At 40.9% G+C, this 24,022-nt stretch overlaps 1 protein-coding gene across 4 annotated transcripts in view; it reads right to left on the reverse strand.

Moving 5' to 3' along the window:
- LOC135263015 (protocadherin-19-like) overlaps positions 1 to 24,022 on the reverse strand; it is a 63,429-nt gene that overhangs the window by 33,832 nt on the left and 5,575 nt on the right. Inside the window, exon 2 of one of the 4 annotated variants that reach the window (XM_064350545.1) lies at positions 21,835 to 21,949. In XM_064350545.1, coding sequence (XP_064206615.1) covers positions 21,835 to 21,949 — 115 coding nt within the window. Of the gene's footprint in view, positions 1 to 21,621; positions 21,968 to 24,022 lie in introns of all 4 variants that reach the window. The other 3 variants (XM_064350543.1, XM_064350544.1, XM_064350542.1) reach the window with 3 other exon arrangements.

The following is a 24,022-nucleotide window of genomic DNA, read 5'->3' on the forward strand; positions in this document are numbered from 1 at the left end:
GCTGTCTGCATCCCCACGCATGTCTCCTTTTTCGGGCTGTTACTTTATGTTTTCCATTCTAGTGCTGGATATTCAAGCAACGACACAGACCACTGAAAGTTCCTCTGTGGCACTGCATAAATACCACTTCAGAAGACTGAAAACAGTTTTTTCATTCTAGTAAGGTCGGTAGATTACTGAATATGCATGGATCCTTCCAAGTAATAGATTCACTTTACTTTCGAGAAATATGGTCTGAAGTGGCCCGAAGAATGAAATGGGTAAGAGTCCCTCAGGCCTGCCCTCAGTTGTGCAAAAGGTTGAGGTTTCTATTTCTGTCCCACTAGGAAAATGACGGTGGAAATGGTAACAGTGTTAACATTTTATGTCAACTGGTTGCAAACAAACACAAATTACAAGCGATCAATCACGGTGGGTTCTAAATGACAAATAGCACGCCGCATTCTCCACATTCTAACACTGCATCACCTGGCAGGCCCCCGCAAACACAATTTGATGAAATGTGAATCAATTGTAGAACTGCAGTGAATTATTTCAACAGCTGGGATGGCTTGCCAGGCCTTGGATTGAATTATCCTGAGGTCAAAAATGCACAACCTGGTAAAAAGCATAAATTACGCTTTTATAGCTATGATTCCTCTTTTGTTTTTTAATGTCTCACATCCTGTGGGGAACCACAAAATCAATTCAATTCCCACTTCCACTGAACATCAATAGGATTTTGGCCATAGATTATAAGAAATGCCACGTAAGATCTACCCACTTTCATTTAAGGCACGTACACTGCTATAATTGTACTAACGCAATAAAATGTCCAATGTTAATTCAGCTCAAACAGAGTACATATAAGTCCAACAGGGACCATATGTAGCCTGTAAGAGCTGATTAACACAGACCATTTTATTGCATACATAAGTACAATTAAAGCTGTTAAATAGAAAACATTGTCGTGCACATATTGTGCTTTCCAACAAAAGGTCCAGAAACACTGGGATATGTTTTCTTCCAGCACATCATCCACCCCTGCGACCAAGCATTCGGCAAGGATGTAATTAATTATGCATATGATAATGCAAATTAAATAGGTATTAAATTAGGTTATCAATGCAAGGGATACCTGCTACTTTCAAGATGAAGGGTGGGCTTTTAATCAAAGGAGTCAGAGTGTGTATATTAAGTCCAGCACTTCCAGCTAGTCCTTGCTGTGTTTGCTTCTGGATTATCACTGAGCCACCTAATAATTCTGTGTCAGCCAAGAATGTACAAAACTAACACCTTTTTGTCCACTGGTCTTTGTGGTGCATGGAAATCACTTGTATCCACTGAGAACCACAGGTTATCTACATATGGCTGCTGCGGCTCGGTAAAGAACTCAGACATCAATCAAACAGGGAGAGGTCGAATGCCAACAACCACAGACAAATTGGCTACACATAGTTTGTACTTTAAAATTTTACATTTTACAGCTTACAGTATCTGCTTCCCTGTTTCAGAGAAATTCCAAATAATGCAATGGCATTACATTTCAGTTAATTTACATTTAGAGGGAGAGAGAGAGAGAGGCCACACATGTATAGAATTTCCAGAAGATCAATCATATTATTGCCTAGAAGCCTCTGAAAAAAAAAAAACAAAAAAAAACAAAGAGCAGTTACTTTCCTGGGCATTCCCAAAGGGTTTCATCCTAATTCAGCCATCAGAAAAAATACCATTCCATTATTCAGTATTCACCCAAAATCATTGACATCCCCATGGTATCACCTGAGGTGGTTGGACAGCAACTGCCAATAGTCCACATGGCCCAAGGCTGGTGGAAAAGCAGTCGGATTTATCAATACAGGCAGATTAGCATGCAGATGAGTCTCCCACAAATAAGCTTTACAAAGCAGAGCTATAATCAGAGACCTCCTTCTGAGTGAATTAACAGCAAGAACATTAGGCTTCAGTACAGGCTGATCTTTTTCACTGATCTTGTAGCAAGAACCAGAAGCTGTTAATAAATGAAAACAAATGTGATAAAATCCATTAAGTCCAGATTCATTTCAGATTCCATTAAATGTGCAGCGTCAAGCCCAAAAGAATCAGATAAAGGTCTGGGTTCAACTCAGTATTTGAAATGAATCACTAAAAAATACAAGCCTTTGCATTGACAAAGCAGTACTGGTTTCTACTTTAAGAGTTAAGAACAAAGGCAGATTGAATCTAGAAGAAAGTGTTAAACATCACAGTATTTATTATACATAAATTGTTAAAAATTCTAAAAACAAACAGCCACGTCACTCATTCATCACCTTCAGAGGGTTGAGTGCTAATAGGTTCAGTCTTCTACTGAATGGCAATCTGTCAAAATAGTTGCGAGTGTGGCCTGGACCCCATCCAGACCAACCCATCATGGTGCTGCGCCACCTTACCAGGCTGTAGGCACTTGATTGCAGATTCTGTGCGGATGTCCCTACCAGCTTCCCAAACCGGATCAAAATGGTCTCACCAGGGGGGAGATGGATTAAGTCTGCCTTGTTACTGACATCCCCTGCTTCTGACAACTGGCAACAGATGAGGCTCCACTTTAGCAGCACAATGCCAGAACAAGGAGGATTGCGGTAGAACCTCATCGTGTCTCATCAGACACCAGCACCACTGATCTGAACAGTGTTTATTACACTCCATGGCTGGAAACCACAGCTACAGTAGCACGGTTTGAGCCCTACATCTGAATCAAGAAGCAGCTGCCTTCTGTCTTCAAGACCTACTATGGACTTTGTTCTTAAAGATAAATACTGTTAAAGGTAGTACAAGTAGCACAAATTGAGGATAATCATTATGTATGTGTTATTTAGGCGTCCTGTAAAATTACATACAACGTAATGAACAGATGGTGACTCTAACCTCCTTATGACCTCAATGAGGTTAGCCAGTCGGTGTAAATCATGATCCAGTAAAGTCGATCTAGTTAGCTATGAACATGCTGATTTAAAAATGCGAGGCACATCTGTCCTCAATAAATACTAGACAGTCTTTTTAAGCAGCTGTCAAAACCAGGATTGGCTTTAGCGGATTACTGCCTAGTAAATCATGGGCACATCCGCAGGATCAAAAAGACCAGTAATTATTGTTTTCATCAACCAAATCAAAACACCCTCAACTTTAGTGAAGTGATACTTACACTAAAGCTAGTTAGTCACACACACACAAGTATGCGCACAAACTGTTCCGAAAACCTGGACACACAGACCCACACACACGCGCACACACACACACACACATAATGTATGCTCCACTGCACAGGGAAACAGAAGCAGCTTGAGATGAGCTGAGCCAGATGCAATAGGCTTGACCCTCCCTTTCATCTGGGACTAGAGCAGCTGAAATACACAGGGATTATCCGCCCAACCTTCATTTAATTTGCATTAGTGCATCTTTAGGGGCAAACAGGTATTTATTTATTTTATTTTTTTGCTAAAGGGAAACCTAGGCCTCTGAAGCAATGAAAGATGTGGGGCAAAGTCAAGTCAAACCCCAACAGACACTAATGATGTTGTCACAAGCTGTGTTTCCTACGGTATTCAGTTGAGGCATTCGCATTCACAAAATAAAAATAATAATAATACTAAAATCACTTGTGGCGCAGCAGTCCGCCCACCTTGTTGCTCTTGAAATCAGACCCTGAAATATGTTGCTCAACAAAGTCATCTGGGTTTTTCTTGCAGGCAGTAACACTGATGCATGTCCAGCGTGGGCACTGACCTAACTGAATTCAGTGCATCAGACTATTTCAGTAATAAAGCATGGATGATGGTGGTGTTGGGAGTCTGTTTACTTAATCTTCTCGTAATACTTTTGCCCAAATAAAAGCTCTTCATCATAAGCCCTAAAAAAAAGAAGAAGATCTTAGAGCTGTAATTGCACCACCTATTACAAACCACACAATAACATACGGTATCAAATTGCTAAAACTTACTTAATACGATCTACTTCTACAAACCTTTCTGAAGATATGCCGGTCAAAAGCAAAAAAGAGGCTGTATTTGTATAACATGGCTGCCAAAACAGTTCTTCGACATCCACCCCTACCTACTAATTCAATGGTAACCAACCCGTTCCTCAAGATCTACCGTCCTGCAGGTTTTCATTCCAAAACTAACAAAGCACACCTCATTCAACAGATAGCGATTTTGTTGTGCTTCTAATTAGAGTCAGGTGTGCCAAATTAGGGTTGAAATGAAAACCGACAAGGTAGTTCTCTGGGAACAGGGTTGGTTGCCACTGTAGTAATTCATGTGTGGGCTTTGAAAAACATCCTTTCCTATTATAACTTTAAGGCAATGTCAAATGTAAGACATCAGACACTAAACAAACATGCACTTATTATGCAATATTTTATATTGTTTCAGGGTAAATGTCCATGTATTGACAAAACAAAAATTACAGCAATTGTACTGTGACAGACAGCTTTTTGTACACACGCCTTTTCACTTCGTCTTCAACGTTATGCTAAATGTGATGTGCAAACAATCTTCGCTGCATCCTGATGCATGAAACATCGGGTTACACATGTGAAACTGCGCCAGAGATGACAGCATTGTTGTTCACGATAACCAGCATCAGAAAATCTGCTACCACACAGCCCCAGACCTCATCTAGTCACAGGAGAAACACATATCGTTCAAGTCGACGGTGCCGGTTGACTGGTATATGAGTCAGAGACTCTTTTATGTGGCATTAGTGGCATTGATAGGGCTCGCCAGGGGTCATGCATTTGACTGCCACCTGTTGCTCTCCTCGCGAAATGAGGCCGGGAAGAAAAGTCACTGATCACCATAATTAACCTGGCCTCCGTGAAAATAGCTTCAGATCGCCCGTGCTGATGGCTGCTTTGACCAGCCTGCCAGGAATGCCGCAACAGTCTCTTCAAATAAGTCAGAGATAATTACCAGCCTGGTTTACAGCGCCTCCACGACTGATAATTAGTGGTACAGTAGCAAAGGTCGGGCTAAACAATTACGAGAGGATGCAGGCTGCATCAGAAATTCTAGAGGAGGGGAAGAGAACGAGATGCTCAGACCAGCCAGGGAACGGTGAACCTCGCACTACGTATGCCCTTTCTTTTCATTTCCTCCTTTTTTTGTCAGGAAAAAAAAAAAAAAAACAGAAATGCAATTAAAGTCACATGTTTATAATGGACGGGGTGGCAAACCCCGCTGGGATCGACAAATTGCCGTGTGACATGTTTTCCTGAAGGAGGCAATGAGCTCATGAATGGATACGTGTGGCTGTATCCATTATTAATGACATTCATAAACCACAGGCACGAGTGGAACTGTGGAGAGCACTGCAATGCAGTGCATTGTCCTACGAGACGCTTATTCCCACAAGTTCAAGATCATATTCATTCTCTCTTGTATAACACACTCAAGTAGTCGCTTGGTCCCCAGAGATTTAATGCGCCGCTTCCAGACTGCAAACATGCTTTGGTGGCTCCTAATGTAATGTAATGAGAATTCCAATATAACACTGGGGCCACATTGTGAAAGAGCTACATTTAGCTCTTGTACACTTCAAATACTCTTTATGCAGAGGACATCTGGCTCACAACTGTTATGATGATTATTGATTTCTGTTTCTTTCATCCTGTTAAGAGTTGGGCTTAATTCCAAAATTACATTGATTGCTATGAATGAGTCCTAAATTAAGAAAATGTAGTTTGATCCAACAAGAGAGAACCAAAGTAAATCCACGGATGAATCAAGAGGGAAAAGCATGCGAGTGCAATAAAATATGGACTGATCTGAATTTTAAAATTTCACCGAGGTCTCTCTCTCTCTCTCTCTCTCTCTCTCTCTCTCTCTGTCTCAAAGAAACAAGGGGCTTTCTCTTGCTTTCTCACTGTTTAAAACAATCATTAGAAAGAGATGGCAACCCTAAAAACCCCCTAAGAACCTGCCTGCAGAACAGTTAGTAAGCAGTGACTAAAATGAGCCTTAAAATTGTTTCTTCTATGCATATATTGCTAAAATGCCTTTGCTTACTGTACATCGGATTTCTCATATCCTCCAGAAATACAGATTACTGCAAGGATGCTCACTAAATAATATTCACTGCGCCTATTTCAAATGTAAGCCATTTGAGAGAAACTCTCAAGGCACGTTATTTCCAAGAATAATCATACTGATATGCATTATTCCTTTAAAAGTAGGAAGGCTAAAGCGATGATTACTGAATTTGAATGCGGGTTCAAAACATACATATTTTTCAAATGAAATAATGCTGATGCACTAATTCGAGTTCATGCATTTTATAATGTCTCCTTTGACATTTAACTGTATGGCAAGAACCTGGCTGCATTATTCATGACTCTAGCTGAAGGGCTGACATGCATGTTTTTGAGCAATGTGAACATGCATGTATATAAAAAATGAGCTCTGAAATCTTCTTCTCCTATCCAAATCTAAATTCTATACAGTCCCGGTTCACAGATTTTTTGGGGGACAAGATTTCATTCAGGATATAGGATATTCTGAATAAGGATATTCAGGATATTACATACTATTATATACATATATATTATATGTGGTCCATAAATATCTGGGCAGTGACACATTTTCTTGTTATGGCTCTGAACACCAACAAACTAGATCTGAAATGAAACTATGAATATGGTGTTAAAGTGCACTGTCAGCTCTAATGTGAGGGTATTAACATCCATCTTTGGTGATCCATGCAGGAATTACAGCCTTTTAGTCCCACATTTTCATTTTTCTCTTTTCTCAACTTTATCTCAATGTTGAACTAACTGTATAGGCCAGCATTGCTTATTGATTTTTATTTTTATTTTTTAACTCAAGTTTATTGACTCAATCTTTTCCCATTTATGTACATGCCTAGTTATATGCTTGTGGTCAAGAGGTTAATATCACACTGCTGCCACTACTGTATTTTGCTCCATTTTTTCAGTGAGATTTACCCTACCACCTCCTCCTCTCTTTGGTTATTACTGTTAATGATGAGCTACATTATATGCACATCAATAACTATATCATATCCTAATTATGAACTAACTATATACAGAATGCAACCGCATACAGGGTTTCCTGCAGCAATGTACAGTCACTACAGCACATCTTAGCTAAACAATGGTATCATCTTTATTATACACTTGTAACATGACTAATTTCCAGCAATTATCTACTCTCAAAAGCACAAATGATAGCATGAAACTATAGAAAACAATTTATATTATTGGTAAATACTAGCAAAAGTAGACAATTCCAAGTATTTGGAGGCAGGTGCAGGACACTCTCTTGCTGCTGAATGTATAATAAAGTAACAGTATTTATAACGCCACCCTATCCTCTCAAAAAGATAACAAGAACCATGGAACACAACTTCCTATTGCAGGTAAATAACAACAAAAATCAATATTTGCAAGTATTTCTCCACATGTTCAAACTTTCAAGTATGGCTGAGTGTGTGCAAGATGGCAGCACAGTGGAATGGCTGTCTATAAAAGGGACTGGATGTACATCACTATCAATAGCTGCGTTTCCACCCAAAGTACCCGGAACTTTTTGTCCCAGGAACTACTTTTCAAGGAACTAAAAGGTTCCTTCAGCCCATTGTTGTCTGAGTTTTCACCGTGGTCTAAAGACCCGTAAAGATTAGGTAAATTAGTACGCTGACCTGACGGCTGTTTTACACGTCATTTTTGCGCGTGACTATCCAACAACGACGACGCCATATAAAGCGACGGACAGGCATAATTTTTTGTGCGACACTGCAACAACAGTGAACATGGAGGAGGTTCAAGTCGTGCTGCTGTTGATTGTGATTTACTGCTTTGCAAATGGGGTCACAGAGTCAACACTGGAAAACAGACGAGCAGTAGTAGCAAAGATTCAAAACGCCCGAAATGCTAGCCTTAACGACCTATTGTGGAGACCGTGAGATGACTGAGACGGACTTGCGCCTCCGCTCACAAAGAACAATAAAAACATTCCAAAAGAGACCCTTTCCATCCACAACAGCCTGCAGGATGATCGAATGCCAGCCCTTGCAGTTGAAATACTCTGTGTGGTATTCCTCTGGTTCAAGACTGGGGATGTGTGATCCATCAATTGCACCTACACACTGTTGCAACCCCTATCTGCGCTCAAAATATGTCGCCATTTCCTTTAACTTTTCACTGTTTGGGCACTGAATAACTTCTGCCATGAGTACCTTCTCAACAGAGGAGCAGAAATCGTGTACACAGTGACACACCGTAGTAATGCCGACTCCAAATAACTGAGAAATTAATTAAGTTCTTCCGCTGGTTTGCGGCTACAGATTTTTAAAAATGGCGGTTGAAATAAAATGCTGCGAGTGCTCGACCAATCAGAAATGTTCAGCGCTGCAAGCCGCACCCCCAAAGTTCCTGTACTTTTGGAAAGTACTACCCCCCGAGCAGGGACATTTTGGGGGGTAAAATAATGTCCCCGGAACTTAATTCAGAACCTGGTCCCTGCGGTGGAAATGCACTGAGTTCCTCAAAAGATTCCTAGTTCCTGCGGTGGAAACGCGGTTAATCATTGAAAGCTACCACACTGAACCTCAGGTCTTCAGCAAGAAAGTAAGCAACAAGCACTTTACAAACCAAGGTAATATCTAAAAGGTTTTCTTTTTTTAATGTTTTCCCTAGTATGTTTTGAATCTAGTAAAACTATTTATTTGTTATTTTGAACAGAGCATTTTTATGATTGGCTAAACCTCCTGAGCAGACAAATTGTGGGAAATTAGAAAAGGTAAAAAATATTAACTTAAATCTTTATTAAAAGAATTGATAATTCAAAGTCAAAGGTTAAAGGGGGCAGCAAATCTCCCCAAGATCTGGCCCTGATTCTATACCTGATTGCGCAAAATTTTAAGTGCTTAATTCTCGAATCCACAAAAACAGATTATTTCAATAAAAAAACATATGCTTGTTTGTTTTTTTTAAAAAAACAAACATGCATGCACACACACACACACACAGACCCACACACACACACACACAGATTAACATAATAATACAAGATCATGTTGTGATAATGAATGTAATAACCTGCCATGTCCAATGGGCATAATCCGCTGAGGTGTGTGGACAGAGAGCTGATAAGCAGGACATTTTTAAAGATGATATTTTTAAAGATGCTCTCATAATCTGGTGGAGAGGAAGGCTGCAGCTTTAAGAGACTTAGTTTGGATTATTGCTAGGCCTCCAAATTAAACCAAAAATCATCTTCGTGTTGTTGTTCATGCAAGCTGGGGCTTTGCACAGATCGTCATGAAAAAGGCGATGGGTAGCTATTTTTGGAAACGATCCCAGTCCCTAGCCCTATAGTTCAGGCCTGAGACGTTCAGGTAAAAGGCAAACCAAACCCAACCCTGCTCACCCTGCCCGACCCCCTCTAAATCTGGCCTCATCCAGCTGTCAGTCTGTTGACTTGGACAGTCAGCAGCTGGCACCCTCTCCCCCCCGCACAGGGTTTCCAGCCAGAGACTGTGGCGCCGCTCTGGTCCCTAGTTCCACGATTTTCCAGGCCAAAGGCCGGGGTTACGTCGCAAAATCACAATTTTCATTCCACAGCAAACATACGAATAGCCGCAAAGAGCTCCTCCCGAACATGAGGGCAGGGGGACTGTGCCAGTACCAGAGTTTGTTCTGGCTGTCGTGATGTTAGCTGCAGAGGGGAGAGAGATGAAGAGAAGAACAAAGAGAAAAATCAGACGCATTACGTTGAGACTCATGAATGTCGTCCAGGTTTCCTGCTATGTTTCAGCCTGTATCAGGGTGAACTGTCAAAAAGGAAGCAGAAAGCAATTTAAATTACTCATCTCCCTTGGTGAAGTTTTCTAAAAAGGAAACCTGGTAGCGAAGCCAGCGAGGACTCCCTCTTGAGACAGCTCTCATTTTACTACCTCATACACTCTTACGAAAATACCAGGAAGTGCAAAGCCGTTGTGCAAGGCCTCACGTCACCGGGGGTGCACGTGTGAATATGGTCGGAGGCAGGGGGCTGGATATGATCCTGTATCATTATTATTAATGGTGCTGTCAGCTGAGTACAGGGTTAATCATCTCCCAGCACTTCTGTGTCGTTAAAACACCAGAGTGCAGACTCTGCCAATGCTTAATCCCTGCCCGACTGAAGGAAGCGTCAAATCTACATCAGTACAGGCCAAGAGCATGCAGAGATCTCCACAGAATGCATCAAACTGCTCAGCTCTCTTGTCGCTTGAGACCACATAGCAAATGGCTGCCTTCTCACAGAAAGATCGCTCTTGTCTTCTCCATCTTTCTGTGCTCACCAGCTATTTTCACCACCAGACATCGCCTGGATCAAGGCAAGGCTGCCTGACTGCTGAAGGACCCAAAACAGACAGGCTCTCCAAACAGATTTTCAGATATGCCACTTGTTTATGAAGCAAAGGTGTCAGTATGGAAACGGCCTGTGTTTTGAAAGTAGTGGCACATATTATTGTTACCACTTCCCTCAGCCAGTATTTGTAAGGGCAGTTGCTCCTGTCTGGCAAAACAAGATATGTACTCATGATGCTGCTCCTAATATTGTCAGTGTTGTGACCTTCCAGGAAATCAGACGCAAGTCCAAAACAGATGCCTGGGTCCACTTTCAAACCATTAATCCTAAACAAATTGGAGTGAAATACCAAATGTTTTATTTTCTTTTTTTGTTTAAGGCTGAAACAATCAAAATGCAAAACAGGATTAAAAACAAGACAAAAGCCGAGCTCCTAACAGAAATCCCTTGACAAACATTGGCATTAAAAATATATATATATTGATTTTGCTTCTGTATAAACTTAGCTGTGTTGGGGAATCAACTCTGAAAGCGTAGCTACTGTATACAAATTACCAATTACTTCACACTGAAAGCAGCTCACAACTACAGCAAAGCTACCTTAAAGAGAAATGTAGCTTGCAAAACTACTAATTTAATTACTCAGAAAATGTATTTCAAACTACTTTGTAAAACAATAATAAAAAAAATGGTCATTACCGTGTTCCCCAGACATTACGTGCGTGTGAGAAATGCCTTCATTTTGCATGCGAGGAGAGCCACTATACAGCTCAGTGGGGAGAACCAGCAACCTGTGGCGATTGGCAGTTGGCAATTACAGTGGAGCAGAGTACTTGTCACCAACCAGGATAAGAGTGTAAAGAGAGAGATGGTACTTGATCAAAGGGGTTTGAAAAAAAAAATTTAAAAATAGGGCCAAAAGTAGTTTGTAGTTCTTGTAGGTAACTACACCGCAAAACAAAAAAGTAATTAACTACAACCATTACACACATTTGAATGTAGTTAAACTACCAGCAAAGTGCATGCAGTTAAGCTATTCGCCAGCACTGCTCACTAGTTGGGGAATGTACAGACATTCCCAATTATTGCTTTTTCATGTTCCCTTTGACCTCAACAGCAGTTGATTAACAATTTTATGAATTAAACAGAACCTACTTAATCAAAAGAAGAAATAAAGTCACTGGGCACTATTATCCGGAAATCAATACTGGTGCATGGGCGCAGTCAATGGTGTCACGTGGGCATGAAAGGCCAGTTAATGTTAGTACACTACATGGCCAAAAGTATGTGGACACCTGACATCCAACATCTCATCCAATATTTTGGGCACTAATATGGAGCTGGTCCACCCACTGCTGCTATAACAACCTCCACTCTTCTGGGAAGTCTTTATACTAAAAATGAGATTTATTTCCACTCAGCCAGCATTAGTGTGGTTGTGAGGTTTGGCGCCAATTGGGTGATTAGGCCTGACTTGCAGTTGGCTTTCCAATTGATCTCAAAGGTGCTGGAGGGGGTTGAGATCAGTGCTCTGTGCAGGCCATTCAAGTTATTCCACACCGTTCTCGACAAAACCATTTCTATGTGGACCTCGCTGTGTGTAATCATTTCTATGTGGACCTCGGGGGCATTGTCATGCTGAAACAGGAAAAGACCTTCCCCAAACTGTTGGGGAAGCACAAAATTGTATAGAATGTAATTGTATGCATTAAGATTTGCCTTCGCTGGAACTAAGAGGCCTAACGCAAACCATGAAAAACAAGGGATGTCCAGATACTTTTTGGTCATATAGTGTATTTTTGTGATCACAGGCGAGAAGCGGACAGATCAAAGCACACGCCACACCTGGAACATGGGCTGGATTATACTGAATATATTATCAGTGGGTGCGGCGCAACCACATTCATTAATAGGCAATCAAATGACCTCTTTCGTTCCCTTTAAAAGCCGTGCGCATTGTGCATGGCATACTGCAAATTCCTGCACGTCTATGACTGCCATGGAAGACGAGAATAAGGATATACTCATCATATGTTTCTCACAAGATGTCTGTTCGTGGGAGGTGTAGAGTTGGGCTGTCACCTTTTTAAAAAATTGCATTTGCATGAATCTTGTAAGAGAAATTCATGCAAATCTGTTCAAATTTTCTTCCATCAGAAATTAAACAAAACATTGCCTAAATGTTTATTATGGGCCAGTTTTAATTAAGCTTGAAGCTAAATAGCTTAAACACACTTTACTATAACTAAGAAATAATGTCAGCAGTCTCTTGAAGTTTTATTAAATAAAATAAAACCAGGGAAGATTATACAATGCCAGTGATCCTGTTCACAGCAGTAAAATGACTTGGTGTTGCTCAAACGAAAGAAAGAAAAATTATAACGCACGAGTCCATCATTAATTCACGACAATGCCATGGCTTAACTGAACTGGACTGGGTGGGTTGTGGTTTCGTCATGTTTTAAATGCACTTGTTTTGGTCATTTATCTCCCGGTTCCCAATAGGAATAGGTTTGACTTGTATTGCTCTACATAAACATTGCTGAGCAACAAAACAGCCAGACTATTCCCAGCATGGTTGTGACTTTTACATATAGAATGCAAAAACAACATGCATATAGAAGAGTACAACTCATTGACATGACTACATAGACAAAATAAGTGTATTTAAAACACGATTAAGCCACAACTCATCCAAGTCAACAAATCATTATTTTTTCTTTGCAGAAATATTATCATTTTCTGAAGAACAATATTGCCCAAAGCAATACATGTTCAAGCTGATTATGAAATTTCCACCATTAAGATATATTAGACTCCTGAATTATGTTGGTATGAACTAATACATACAGGAACTTGTAATGATTATTACTTGTTTAACTTGAATGCTAATTATTGCAATATGTATTTAATTATCATTTATTATTATTATTATTTAATTATTTAATTATTTAAACATTTATTATGCCAAAAAGAGAGATTGGTGCAAAACACTGCATTAATCATCAAACTCGTTTTTAAATGCAGTATATCCATGAGTTGTACCAGCACTGTAGCTACCATTTTAACTACAGTCAATTAAAATGAAAAGATTAGTCATGTGACTCTCACTCCCACTTTAGTGCACGGCGAGTCAGGAAATGAAACGGCCCAGGTGCGGCTCAAACCAAGATGAAAATATCATTTTGCAAATGCAACAGCTTGTAACACGCCATGCGCAGGGAGGAAAATGGGGCCCATTGTGTCCAACCACAAGAAAAACAGGTAGATTGTGGACTGGTATTATTTGTATGTGACAACCTGCAATACGCAAGGCATAATGATACTCACTGTGGTGTGGTATGTAAAGCAGCGGAAAATACAAGGGCTGAACTATACTCCAGCTGGAAATATACTGGGCAAGACTAATGTTCACATTCCCCCCGGAGTGCATGAACCTTTTGAACTTCTCCAGGATACAATGAAGTAAAAGGCTGGAGTTAAAGTGTTGCCGTTCAACATACTGCACGCATGTGCTTGCCATGGCATACACATTCAGACTGGATGGGCTGTGTTGACACTTTTAAGCAATAACAAAGCTGCTGTCTGGCCATAGCAGTTTTTTGTTAAAATGAGCATGTGCAAGAGGTTTCAGCATGTTTTAATAACAGACTGTTTTAATAACTGACAGGGAACTTCTGACCTCAACAGCTGTTCAAAATGAATGTTCCTCATTCTTTTCTTTGAGATTTACAAACAATGGGCAATCAAAAAACTGTCTGCGTATAAATTATTTCCCATTCGCTTCAAATAGGAATTTTGAGCGCAGGGAAAGAAAATGTTTTAGCAGTAAAAGAAAACAATGTGATGACATTTTTCAGCTTTGGAGCATGTGTGATCACAGGAGGCATAAATTGTGATACAGCCTTGTTTACCTCAGCAGGCCCTCACACCATAAATACTGGCTGCCTGTCTTATAAAGCAAAGCCATTCGGGCTTGCAGGAAGAGCACAAATAAAATGAAAAGAGGGGTTCCAGTTCACCACTATCCCGATGAAACAAGCAAATCTGAAAGGTACACAGTATTCTGTGCTGCATCCTCAACTATCTGCGTGACACTGCCAGCTGCACGCCGTTGAATGGAGAAAGATAATAGTCAGCGTGCTTATTTGTGACAGCCCCCGAATGCTGAAAACAATTTCCAAAACACATGTATTCAAGGGGGATGGGGGATGGGGGGTGGTGGAGCCTCCTCCTCCTCCCCAAACCAGCTCGGTCTTGCTTTTGAAACTCACAATCATATTCAGAGCTCTCCAAGCTAATGTTTATGCTACAAATTCCCATATAAACAAGCACACGTTACTATGAAAACAGATTTTCCGCTATGTTTTACGAGACACATTAATTAAATTGAATTATTCAGATAAATGTCTTTATATTACTTTGCTTCACACCAATTTATGCTTCGTTTAGCATTTCAATATTAAATATATATTCCTGCCACGCATCCATATCCCATAAACCGCTGAAATTTCAAGATGATGGGCGTCACTGTTGTCTCTCACTAATCCACAGCTGCCTAATCCGATGGCCACTGGTTTCTTTGCAAAGGCCAAAGGGCATTTTCAGAGTGGCCAAAGGCATGCTCTTTCCTTTATCGTGAACATAAGTGGAGCGACTGCAGAATTAATCACGGACTGTGTGTGTTCTCCGCCCTCCCCGCGGTTTTTGTTCATGAATTTTAATTAATAACTCTTCTACTCTTACGTTTGGGCAAAATTAAATTCTGCTGCTTTATTACCAAGTGCGTTCAAATAATGATGCTAATTCAAAGCTATAATTAGATTTTTTTTTTTCTACCAGTTTCAAGGGATGGTGAGGCTTTTTTTTTTTAGTTTTTTTTTTTTTCCCTTCACATGTTGGATATAAAATGTCTTTCTTATTGTTAATTTCCCAAAAGGCAACCTCCTGCCTGCACAACCCAAGCCAAAGCACCTAGGAACGGCATGTCCAGTACTATGAAGCCCATAGAATGGTGTGTGTGTGCGTGTGTGTGTGTGCATTAAGCAGACACTCTCTAGAATTTAAAAGGAAAAAATGTTTTAATGAAAATTAGATTATGATATCCGATGCACACAGCACCTTGGGGGAAAAGTGAAAAGCACATTATTGCTTCTAGAAAACACTTGAGGCCCAATATATTAGAACTGAAATGTACTGTCCATACAGTCACAAAATTAAAGCTTATTCTATTTTTTCAGGGTGTCCATTTTCTGTTTGCAGTCTGCTGGTAGGTGAAATGAACACAGATTTTGGGCAAAAGGTGACATGATAATAGCCTATATTTTGACTCAGAGCTGAGCGCAAAGCACATTATGGTGAGGTTAAGCATTGCATGTCCCTCAAGTATTGGTTCCATCACTGCCGGACAACCTGAGTGACATTGACTGTCCCATCCACAGTGTCTCTGTGGCCACTCTAGAAGAAATTTCTTAAATATTGATGAAAAAGACAAGTGCAGCTGAACCCTTAATTCTCATACCCCGTGGCAGTGGTAACTGGTCCAGCTTCTGTTTAAGAATCTAGGCCGACCTTTCCTATCCTATTAATTTAACTGCGGGCGTTTTTGAAAGCTGACAGCTAAATCTGTGCTAATGAGAGATGAGGCTAAGAGAGGGAAAAAAATAACATTTAATCAAGTTATTTTCTCTCTCTTACAGCCTCCGGCATCAGGTTTCCTGAGAGTACAGTTTTATGTGACCTTCTTTCATATATGACACCACCACACCCCTCAGACACAGTTCAAATACCCAACCTGTGCGTATGTGACATACAGTGGTGTAGTTTCAGCTGTATAGGTCAGCTCTGGAGCATGGCATACGACATTACTGGCTTATTTGAATTCCCAAAATGTATATTAATGCAAATAAAAACATCCAATTGACATCTTGTATCGCATTTTGCCAAAAATAATGGAATATATTGAAGATGTCATTTTAAAGATTTTCTTACAGTGTTTCATACATGGTTACTTTTCCACCTTTTTTATTACTACATCCCAGCCCACAATATAATCTTCCCCTTGACGCCCCCCCCCCCCCCCCCCAACCCCCAGGCTCTGCTCAGACAGCAAATGAACCATAGCAGCAAAAGCAACCACAGCCCTATGATACAGACAAAAAAGTCAGTCGCCTCATAGTGGCACCAGATTAGAAATCAACACTAAACACAGTACGAAAAGCCCTGGATTTGCACGGGTTAAACTCAGCATTGTTAATCAATTAATGACACAACTGATTACACAATTAACTCACCTCACCTGATTTCCTAGGTCTGAAATGGTTCTACGGTGAAAATAAAAGTCAGCAGCCCTGCGGCAGTCTAGGACCGGAGTTGGATTGCCAACATCATTACAATCATCCTCATTATTACAAATATAATCATATTAGTCATTTTACACACACGTTATTGCACTTATTATGATTTTGCAGTTACTTGTCATTGTTACAGAGCTAACCTTATAAATGCCTATTTTATTAACAAGTGCATTACTTGAAACCTTGAAAACCTAGTATGGCATGGGCGGCAGGCAGAGGATGAATTATTCATGTGCTACATTATCTCAAGTAAAAGCAGGGAATGTACTGCAAGAAAATAATATTGTTGCAGTTGTTGCCATGGTGAGCGAACCATGCATTGCACAATTCCTTTTATTGCACTCCTATTATTCCAAAGTGCAACATATCTGATTCGTATCTGGATATAAACATGCATTTAAGTTATCAATGGGTATAATTAGCCATAGCTGTGATGCTATCATTAAAAATCTGAAGTCTAAAATCATTTTAATGCTCAAAAATATTTTTAAAAAAGAATGCTAAAATCTGCTGTTCCTGTTCAGCATCTGTATTGAATGCGTACCTATGCTTAGGAATGCTGTTAATATTTCTTGCTTTTCCACCCTCCATAGTAAATAGATGGTAAATAAAGTGAAAATTGGCTTTAAACAGCAGTAAATCTAAACAATATCTCTCTCTCTCTCTCTCTCTCTCTCTCTGCCTGCCTTGGTCTTGCACAGGGTTGGCAGATATCGCAGCTCGTTACAGATGGGATGTGGGTGACATCCTTTCGTCAGTTTGTGTCAGAACTTTAGGTTACGACACTTCAGCTTGCCCTGCATATATCAACAGAATAAGGACATAGTAAGCTGTGCTCTCCATGGAAAAAAAGATGTCTAATCATTTTCAAATTTGGACGTATTTTGGTGACATACTCCTTGCAGAATACATTACAACAGTGAACAAATGCCTATGACACCTCTCTAAAAAAATACCACTTTTATTGATTCATTACTAAAAAAAATATCAACATTCAGTCCAACAAATATATGTGACTCCGAAAAAGCACTTTTCACACAAATGGGTGAGCCACAGATTCCTCTGTCTACATTGAATACCATGCAATTTGTTGGTGAAAGTTTAAACAAGAAAAAGGTAAAGCCAAGTATATTAAATAAAGATAAACTTGTGAAGGCAACTCAAGTCACATACTTATTTACATTTTCTGCATTATGTGCTATACAGTACGTAAGTGGTTATAAAGGACAGAACAGACACGCATGTCATCAAACAAATTTTCTAAAGATGAAAAGCACTGCCACAGTTTAGACTTGTCTTTGTTATGTGCTGTCAGAAGGTCAAGAAAGAAAAAAAACTCTTAAGACACAGACGAATAATTTGTCTAATCAGAGACAAAGCTCTGAGCACAATTAGCACACTGATTAAGTCGTGGCATGTTTACAGCATGCAGGTCACATCAGTAGAAGATTCTGCCCTTGTTATAAAATTACCACAGGTGTCAACATCATTTGGAATTTCCCTTCCACAGAAGTTCATACGATACAGCTTAGCCAGGTATGATCTGACTCTTTCAGAACATACCTAGATTCAATCAAAATTGCATTCATAATAAAAAAGATAAGTTAATCTGTCCTAATGTTTTTCCAAGCACATGTTTTTATGTATTGCTCTTTGTTTTTCCCTTGAGATGACTTTTAATTGAGTCCATGGGACACTGTGTGGCAGGACAGAAAAGCTTTTCTTAGCATGGCGCCAAAGTTTTGACAGCCACAATCGATGTCTCTTAACACAGCATGCAGAGGTACAAGGCATTATTGCACCTGCATCTATCAGTGTAATTTGTACAGCCAAATCTAGGCTGCATTGGAAACACTGAAGAATTTGTTTCTCACATCCTGGTACAAATACAGTTTGGGATCTGCACATTTTTACGCCATTACACCCACATACAAAATTTCCCATTTGAAATGTGCACTCATTAACAAATAATTTCTGATATGGTGCAACTATGGATTTGAATAGGCTTCAGGATTTCTGAAGTCTTTTATTTACAGACAAGCTCGGTTATTTAAAGACAAGCTCAAGCAACAGTATGTTCGCCTATGCAGTTATTCAGTAAATGATGGCAGAAATTTTTATTATTATTATTTTTGCAATAGAGACCAAACTACACCTTCTCATTCTGCAGTGAAAATGCAAATTAAACAGGATTAAACAAGTGCCATATGTTTACAGTGGAGTTTCCGCCTTTTTTGTGTTGCATCATGGAAGCATCTGGAACAGGTGGACACCAATTAACACTGAAAACTCCTCAGAATCTGTATCTCAAGAGAAAAAAGACTTTTTACATATATGATTGAGCATAGAACAATACATATGTAGCACAATATGCTATTCAGAAAAGCTAAATGTGTTATTTCTATCTAGAAATATATTCCTTGAATCAGTTTGTAGTCTAAAAAGCTTACATGAAAAACACAGAAAACAATATAACCAGAGGTCTCCTTAACTGTTTAATTGAGTGCCTCCCCAACTGATAATTTAACAGTGCTATAATTAGAGTGAGCTAAACACTACTGCCTAGACATTGCCAGGGAAAAGTCTCTGCTCCAGAACCACTGCCAGGGATATCTATTTGTACAACACACATTTTCTTCATATACTTTTGGGGAAAGAATTGTTTAAAAAATGTCTGAATGGTGAATCCTGCCTTCTTAAAACAATAATACATCTCTTTAAAAGAATTCTAATAATAAATGGCAGCATCTTAGTCAATGCCATATGCTCACCTAGAGTGCATAAATCTTACTTTGTTTAATCCACTGTAACAATTACCATGTAAAACATGAAATTCAGATCTATGAATATTAATGTTTTGAGTACTTTGCTCCGATCTTAAAAGCCTTATTTAAACATGGGTATAATTGTGAAAGTGCCCTTGGTATGGGAGATATACCAGTAGTTCTAATAACCAATCAGCAGAGGAGCTTTGGAGTCCACTGTTTCAAGCCTGTGCATGCTCTGTGTGGCTGCACAATTATCTGTTGTTTTTGCTAAACATAAATAGCTGTGCAATTACCAGGGCAACGTTTTGTTTGAAAATAAATGTTCAGAAAGAAGAGGGGGAAGGGTAAAAAAAAAAAAAAAACTGGCAAAATGTTACCGAAGCAGCACTGACTGCTGACTTCCTTTAGCTAGTCCCATTGTTGTCTCCATGGACACAGGCTAGGCTCAGCCTTTGTTAGGGGGACGTTCGAACATGTCCCTCACCCACTCGCTCACTCTCAGCCCGCCTGCTGCCTGGGCCCAGGGACCGTGGTCAAAGGGGCGTTTGTCATCGTCACGCAGCGAGTGGAGAGACAGCGCCAGCATGCAAAGCAGCCCCTCACATTTCCGACAGCCACGATTAGGCACGCAAACATAAGCCAGGACCCAGATATGAGGACTCAAGGCACAGTGCTCCATTCCACAGCTTAAGCTTCACATATGAGATAATCAAAATCAATCTGCTACCTTATTTGTTTTTTTTCTTCCATTTTTTTCATTAACTGAGGCAAATAAACGCCCTCTAATCCCACAACAAAGGCCTCTTTATTGGATGTTTAGGCCGGCATGCCTGGCTGCAACGTTCAGTTTTTCAGTTTAACAACATATGCTGTAATTGCTTTGTCTCCCTGTCCACAGAGTATCCTTCTGTTCACCTCAAAGTGCATAGCTCAACCTGTGTTCTACCTGAAGACAAAATAAGCAAAGGATATGGCACACACTGACATCACAACTGGTCAGTCTAGTGTCAGCCAATAGAGAAATGACACACACACGTGCACACACACATATACACATTCAGAGAGACAGTTTCACAGACAGACACACAAACACAGGAAATGTGCTTGCAAATACACACACACACACACACACACGTCCCCATCCAGCTAAAATAAATCAACACTGCTTAAAGTGCATCTCATTGATCAACCTGATCGAAAAGGGCAGGAGAACTACTGGATTAGCCAATCAATGGATTGATAGGCAGCTCACATTTCCGTTGTCTTGGCTCTGTGATTTATGCAATTGCATCGGATCTGTGTGGTTCCTGCTAAATGGTGCATTTGGCACTAAAAGCACCCACCCACATCGGACTGAGGAAGTGGGAAGCGGGCTGACCAGGGACTCTGATGGAACAGTGCAGCAGCTCTGATAGCCGTTTAACTGAAGCATCTTCTCACCAGCCCTCGAGGCCTACGTTCAAAAATATACCTGACACGCATAACAGTTGGCTACCGCTCTATGAGGGAAAATTCTTGCCTGCCTAAAATAGACCTTATTTTAGCTTGTTTGCACGTTGGGTGTTTGAGTGATGATTATTTTTAATGTACGCTCCTGATCTGACGTGGAGCCAGCTGTGGCTGGGTTGAGGTATCTGGCAGGTGTCGCCAGCACGCTTGCTGACACTTGACATGCAAAAATGGGTGAGACAGTGCAATCAAAATGATATATTTTGTCATACCTCCACCATAAACCTGCCAGTGCTTTTTTTAAGCTGTAACCACAGATCCTGCATCAAACCTCCACAGCTAAAAAGATGTGATATCTTGAAGACACTGAATCTCAAAAAGTGAAGAAAGAAACTCACAAGAAATGTTTCCAACAGGGGGCTCAAATAATTTCAATATTTGTCAGCGGAAAGCCGACATCACTGAAGCTGCTCATGACACAGTACTACCTAGCACAGGGACATGAGGTGTCAGAACTCAATGCTTTTCACAGTGACTGGGAGTGTCCCAGATGCCACAGCAACATGGAAGGACCCATCATATTTATGTTGGACGTGCTGATGCAACACTGTGTAGTAAGCAATGACAGGCTTGGTAAATTCCTGCTAACTAACTCGCTCACACACTAACCCGTCCACCCATGCCCCCTTGTGGTCGAACAGAGTCGGTGCTTACCTCTGGAAGGGGCATGCCGTTGATGATGAGGTCGGGCTGTTGCGGGCCCTGGCCGGTGAAAGTGTGATGGTAGCCATGGTTAGGGGCGGCGTTGCGGGCGTTCTGGTTCTCCACGTTGAGGAAGGTGCTCTCGGAGCGCCGACAGCCCAGCGGCAGGCTCTGCTGGTGGTAGTCGAAGTAGTTGAGCGAGGAGGTGAGCGACGAGCAACTCACCACGTTCATCTTGTGCGTCTCCTCTGTGTCGCGTGGCACCAGTCGGATGTCATTCTTGTTCAGTTTCTTCTTCTTGCTGGATTTCTTCTGGTTGCCATAGGAATACTCTGCCACCCTACGCAAGTAGAAGAAACTGAACAGACTCAATATAGCAGCACTCTGCCAGCTCCCACTGGTCATTGGGGGCATTGGAGGGTCGCTGCGGTCAGGTGACCTCCAGCCGCCAATGACGACACTCCATCCTATGCTTCCCTCCCCCACCCCGCATGCCCCTCACTCTGCACGCCACGTACAAGCCAGCACAATGCAAACAAGCCATGCCATGAAGAAACACGAGACGTTCACAAACAATGCGAAGCAACTGTCAGCAACACATCCAATCATATTTAAAGTGCGGCCCACACAAAATTTGCTCCTTCCTCTACTCCCACTGCATGAGAGACCACCGGCTTCGGGTGAGTGCAAGGAGAGTACAAATTCAAATTCATTTCACCACCCCCAGTGGCTTCTTCCGACTTGCACTTTGCATTTTGGCTCTCGTTCCTGTAAATGAAAAACATCTTGGTTCTTTATGGGCGGATGCTTCTACTTGAGCGCGAGAGAAATGAAGCCGTGCTTTCCAAAATGGTCTACGAGCTGCAAATGGAAGCAAGGACCATTTTTTCCGATCTGAACTGACCCCAGTTTTTTAAGTGCCATCTATTTACATAGCCATACACAACGTGCAGTTAAGGTCTGCTTGTTTTCTTTTCTGCCCCAGAGTAAAGAAGCAATCCTACCCGCTTGAATTAATATATGCATCTAAAAAAACTCGTGCCCTGCAGAAGTAACACCCTTAATCCCAGAAGTATCCATTCCTCTCACTCCAGACAACACTGTTCATCCGGATGCTGCCTGCGTGTGCTGTTTCTCCCCCTTTTTTCCAGTGAAGGAATAGAAAAAGGTGCTTGCTAATAACAGTTCAGACCTTTTTTAAGCATATCCCTAAATAGTTTTGCTTTCCTTGTTCAAAAGGGGAAGACACCCGCTACTGCTCTGTTCTCCCTACTTTGGTGATTGAGTCAAAAGCAGGCATGGAAAATCCTAAGTGGAACCGACAGCAAACAGTAAATTGTAAAGCGGGTTTGAGGAGGTTACTACCTGAAAGTGCTCTGTACATCAATATAGATTAAAGCACTCAGCAGGTAAAGCTTTTTATAAGGAACAAACGTGTTTGTTTGAAAAAGGATTAGGGAGCTAAAGAATCTGGCTTCGTTTTGTTTGCTTCATCTGTCGTCTTTTCCGGCTGATGGACGCGGCGCCCGATATCTGCTTAAATAACTGCGATTAAACAACTGGTGAGTGTGATTTCTCACCTCAATGAAGATGATTTAGTGGGATCACTGCACGTCAGTGTACCTAGCTGCATGTCTCAGAGAAACATACACTGCACATCTGGGAATGCCCTCTCTGTTGCACATTAGGTGGGCCTCTACCGAAGGGCAAAATGGCACTCCCCGCAAAGACAATAGACTACCGAGGTGACCCACAAAGCCCGTTTCATTCCCCCCAGGGAACTGTGGGAATACCTCCTCGGTCGGAGAGCCAGGTTTCGGAACTGGCAGGCAAATAATAGTGGGCTCAGAGTATCGTTCATTGAATGCCTCAAGGCAGCTTACAGCAAAGAGGCACTAGAACGCGTTAACCCACACGGCCTGTTAGGCAGAAGCTGCAGAAAAATGGCACGGCAGAGCAAGCTCTCGTCATGCTGACTGGACAGTCGATTCAAACCACCAGCCAAAATACTCATCATAAATGAGGGTTTGCATTTACGAGTGGGGGTGTGCTAATGTTATATCTGTCTAGATTCTATTCACACCTTTGCTGATATTCTTTTTTTTTTATTGATTTTTTTTTTTTTTAAGGAAACTCATTTGCAGTAGCTGTTGATTGTGCTTTTGGTTTCGTAGTCAAATTGTTAAGATTTTAATACAGTCGCTGTGCAGCACGTTAATTCAAGGTTCATCAATTCTGGCTTCCCTATTCAAAGGCCATGTGACATGAGACATACTGTATGCTAATGTAAAAGCATATGAGGACTGAATACCAACATAACCCAAATGCCAGTGTAACATCTCTTATTACTGTAGCACTGTTTCTGGGCAGCATAAGTTTCAATATAAAATGTAGTAGGTATGCCCACTGGCTC

This window comes from Anguilla rostrata, chromosome 9, assembly GCF_018555375.3.
Source record: "Anguilla rostrata isolate EN2019 chromosome 9, ASM1855537v3, whole genome shotgun sequence".
NCBI lineage: Eukaryota > Metazoa > Chordata > Actinopteri > Anguilliformes > Anguillidae > Anguilla > Anguilla rostrata.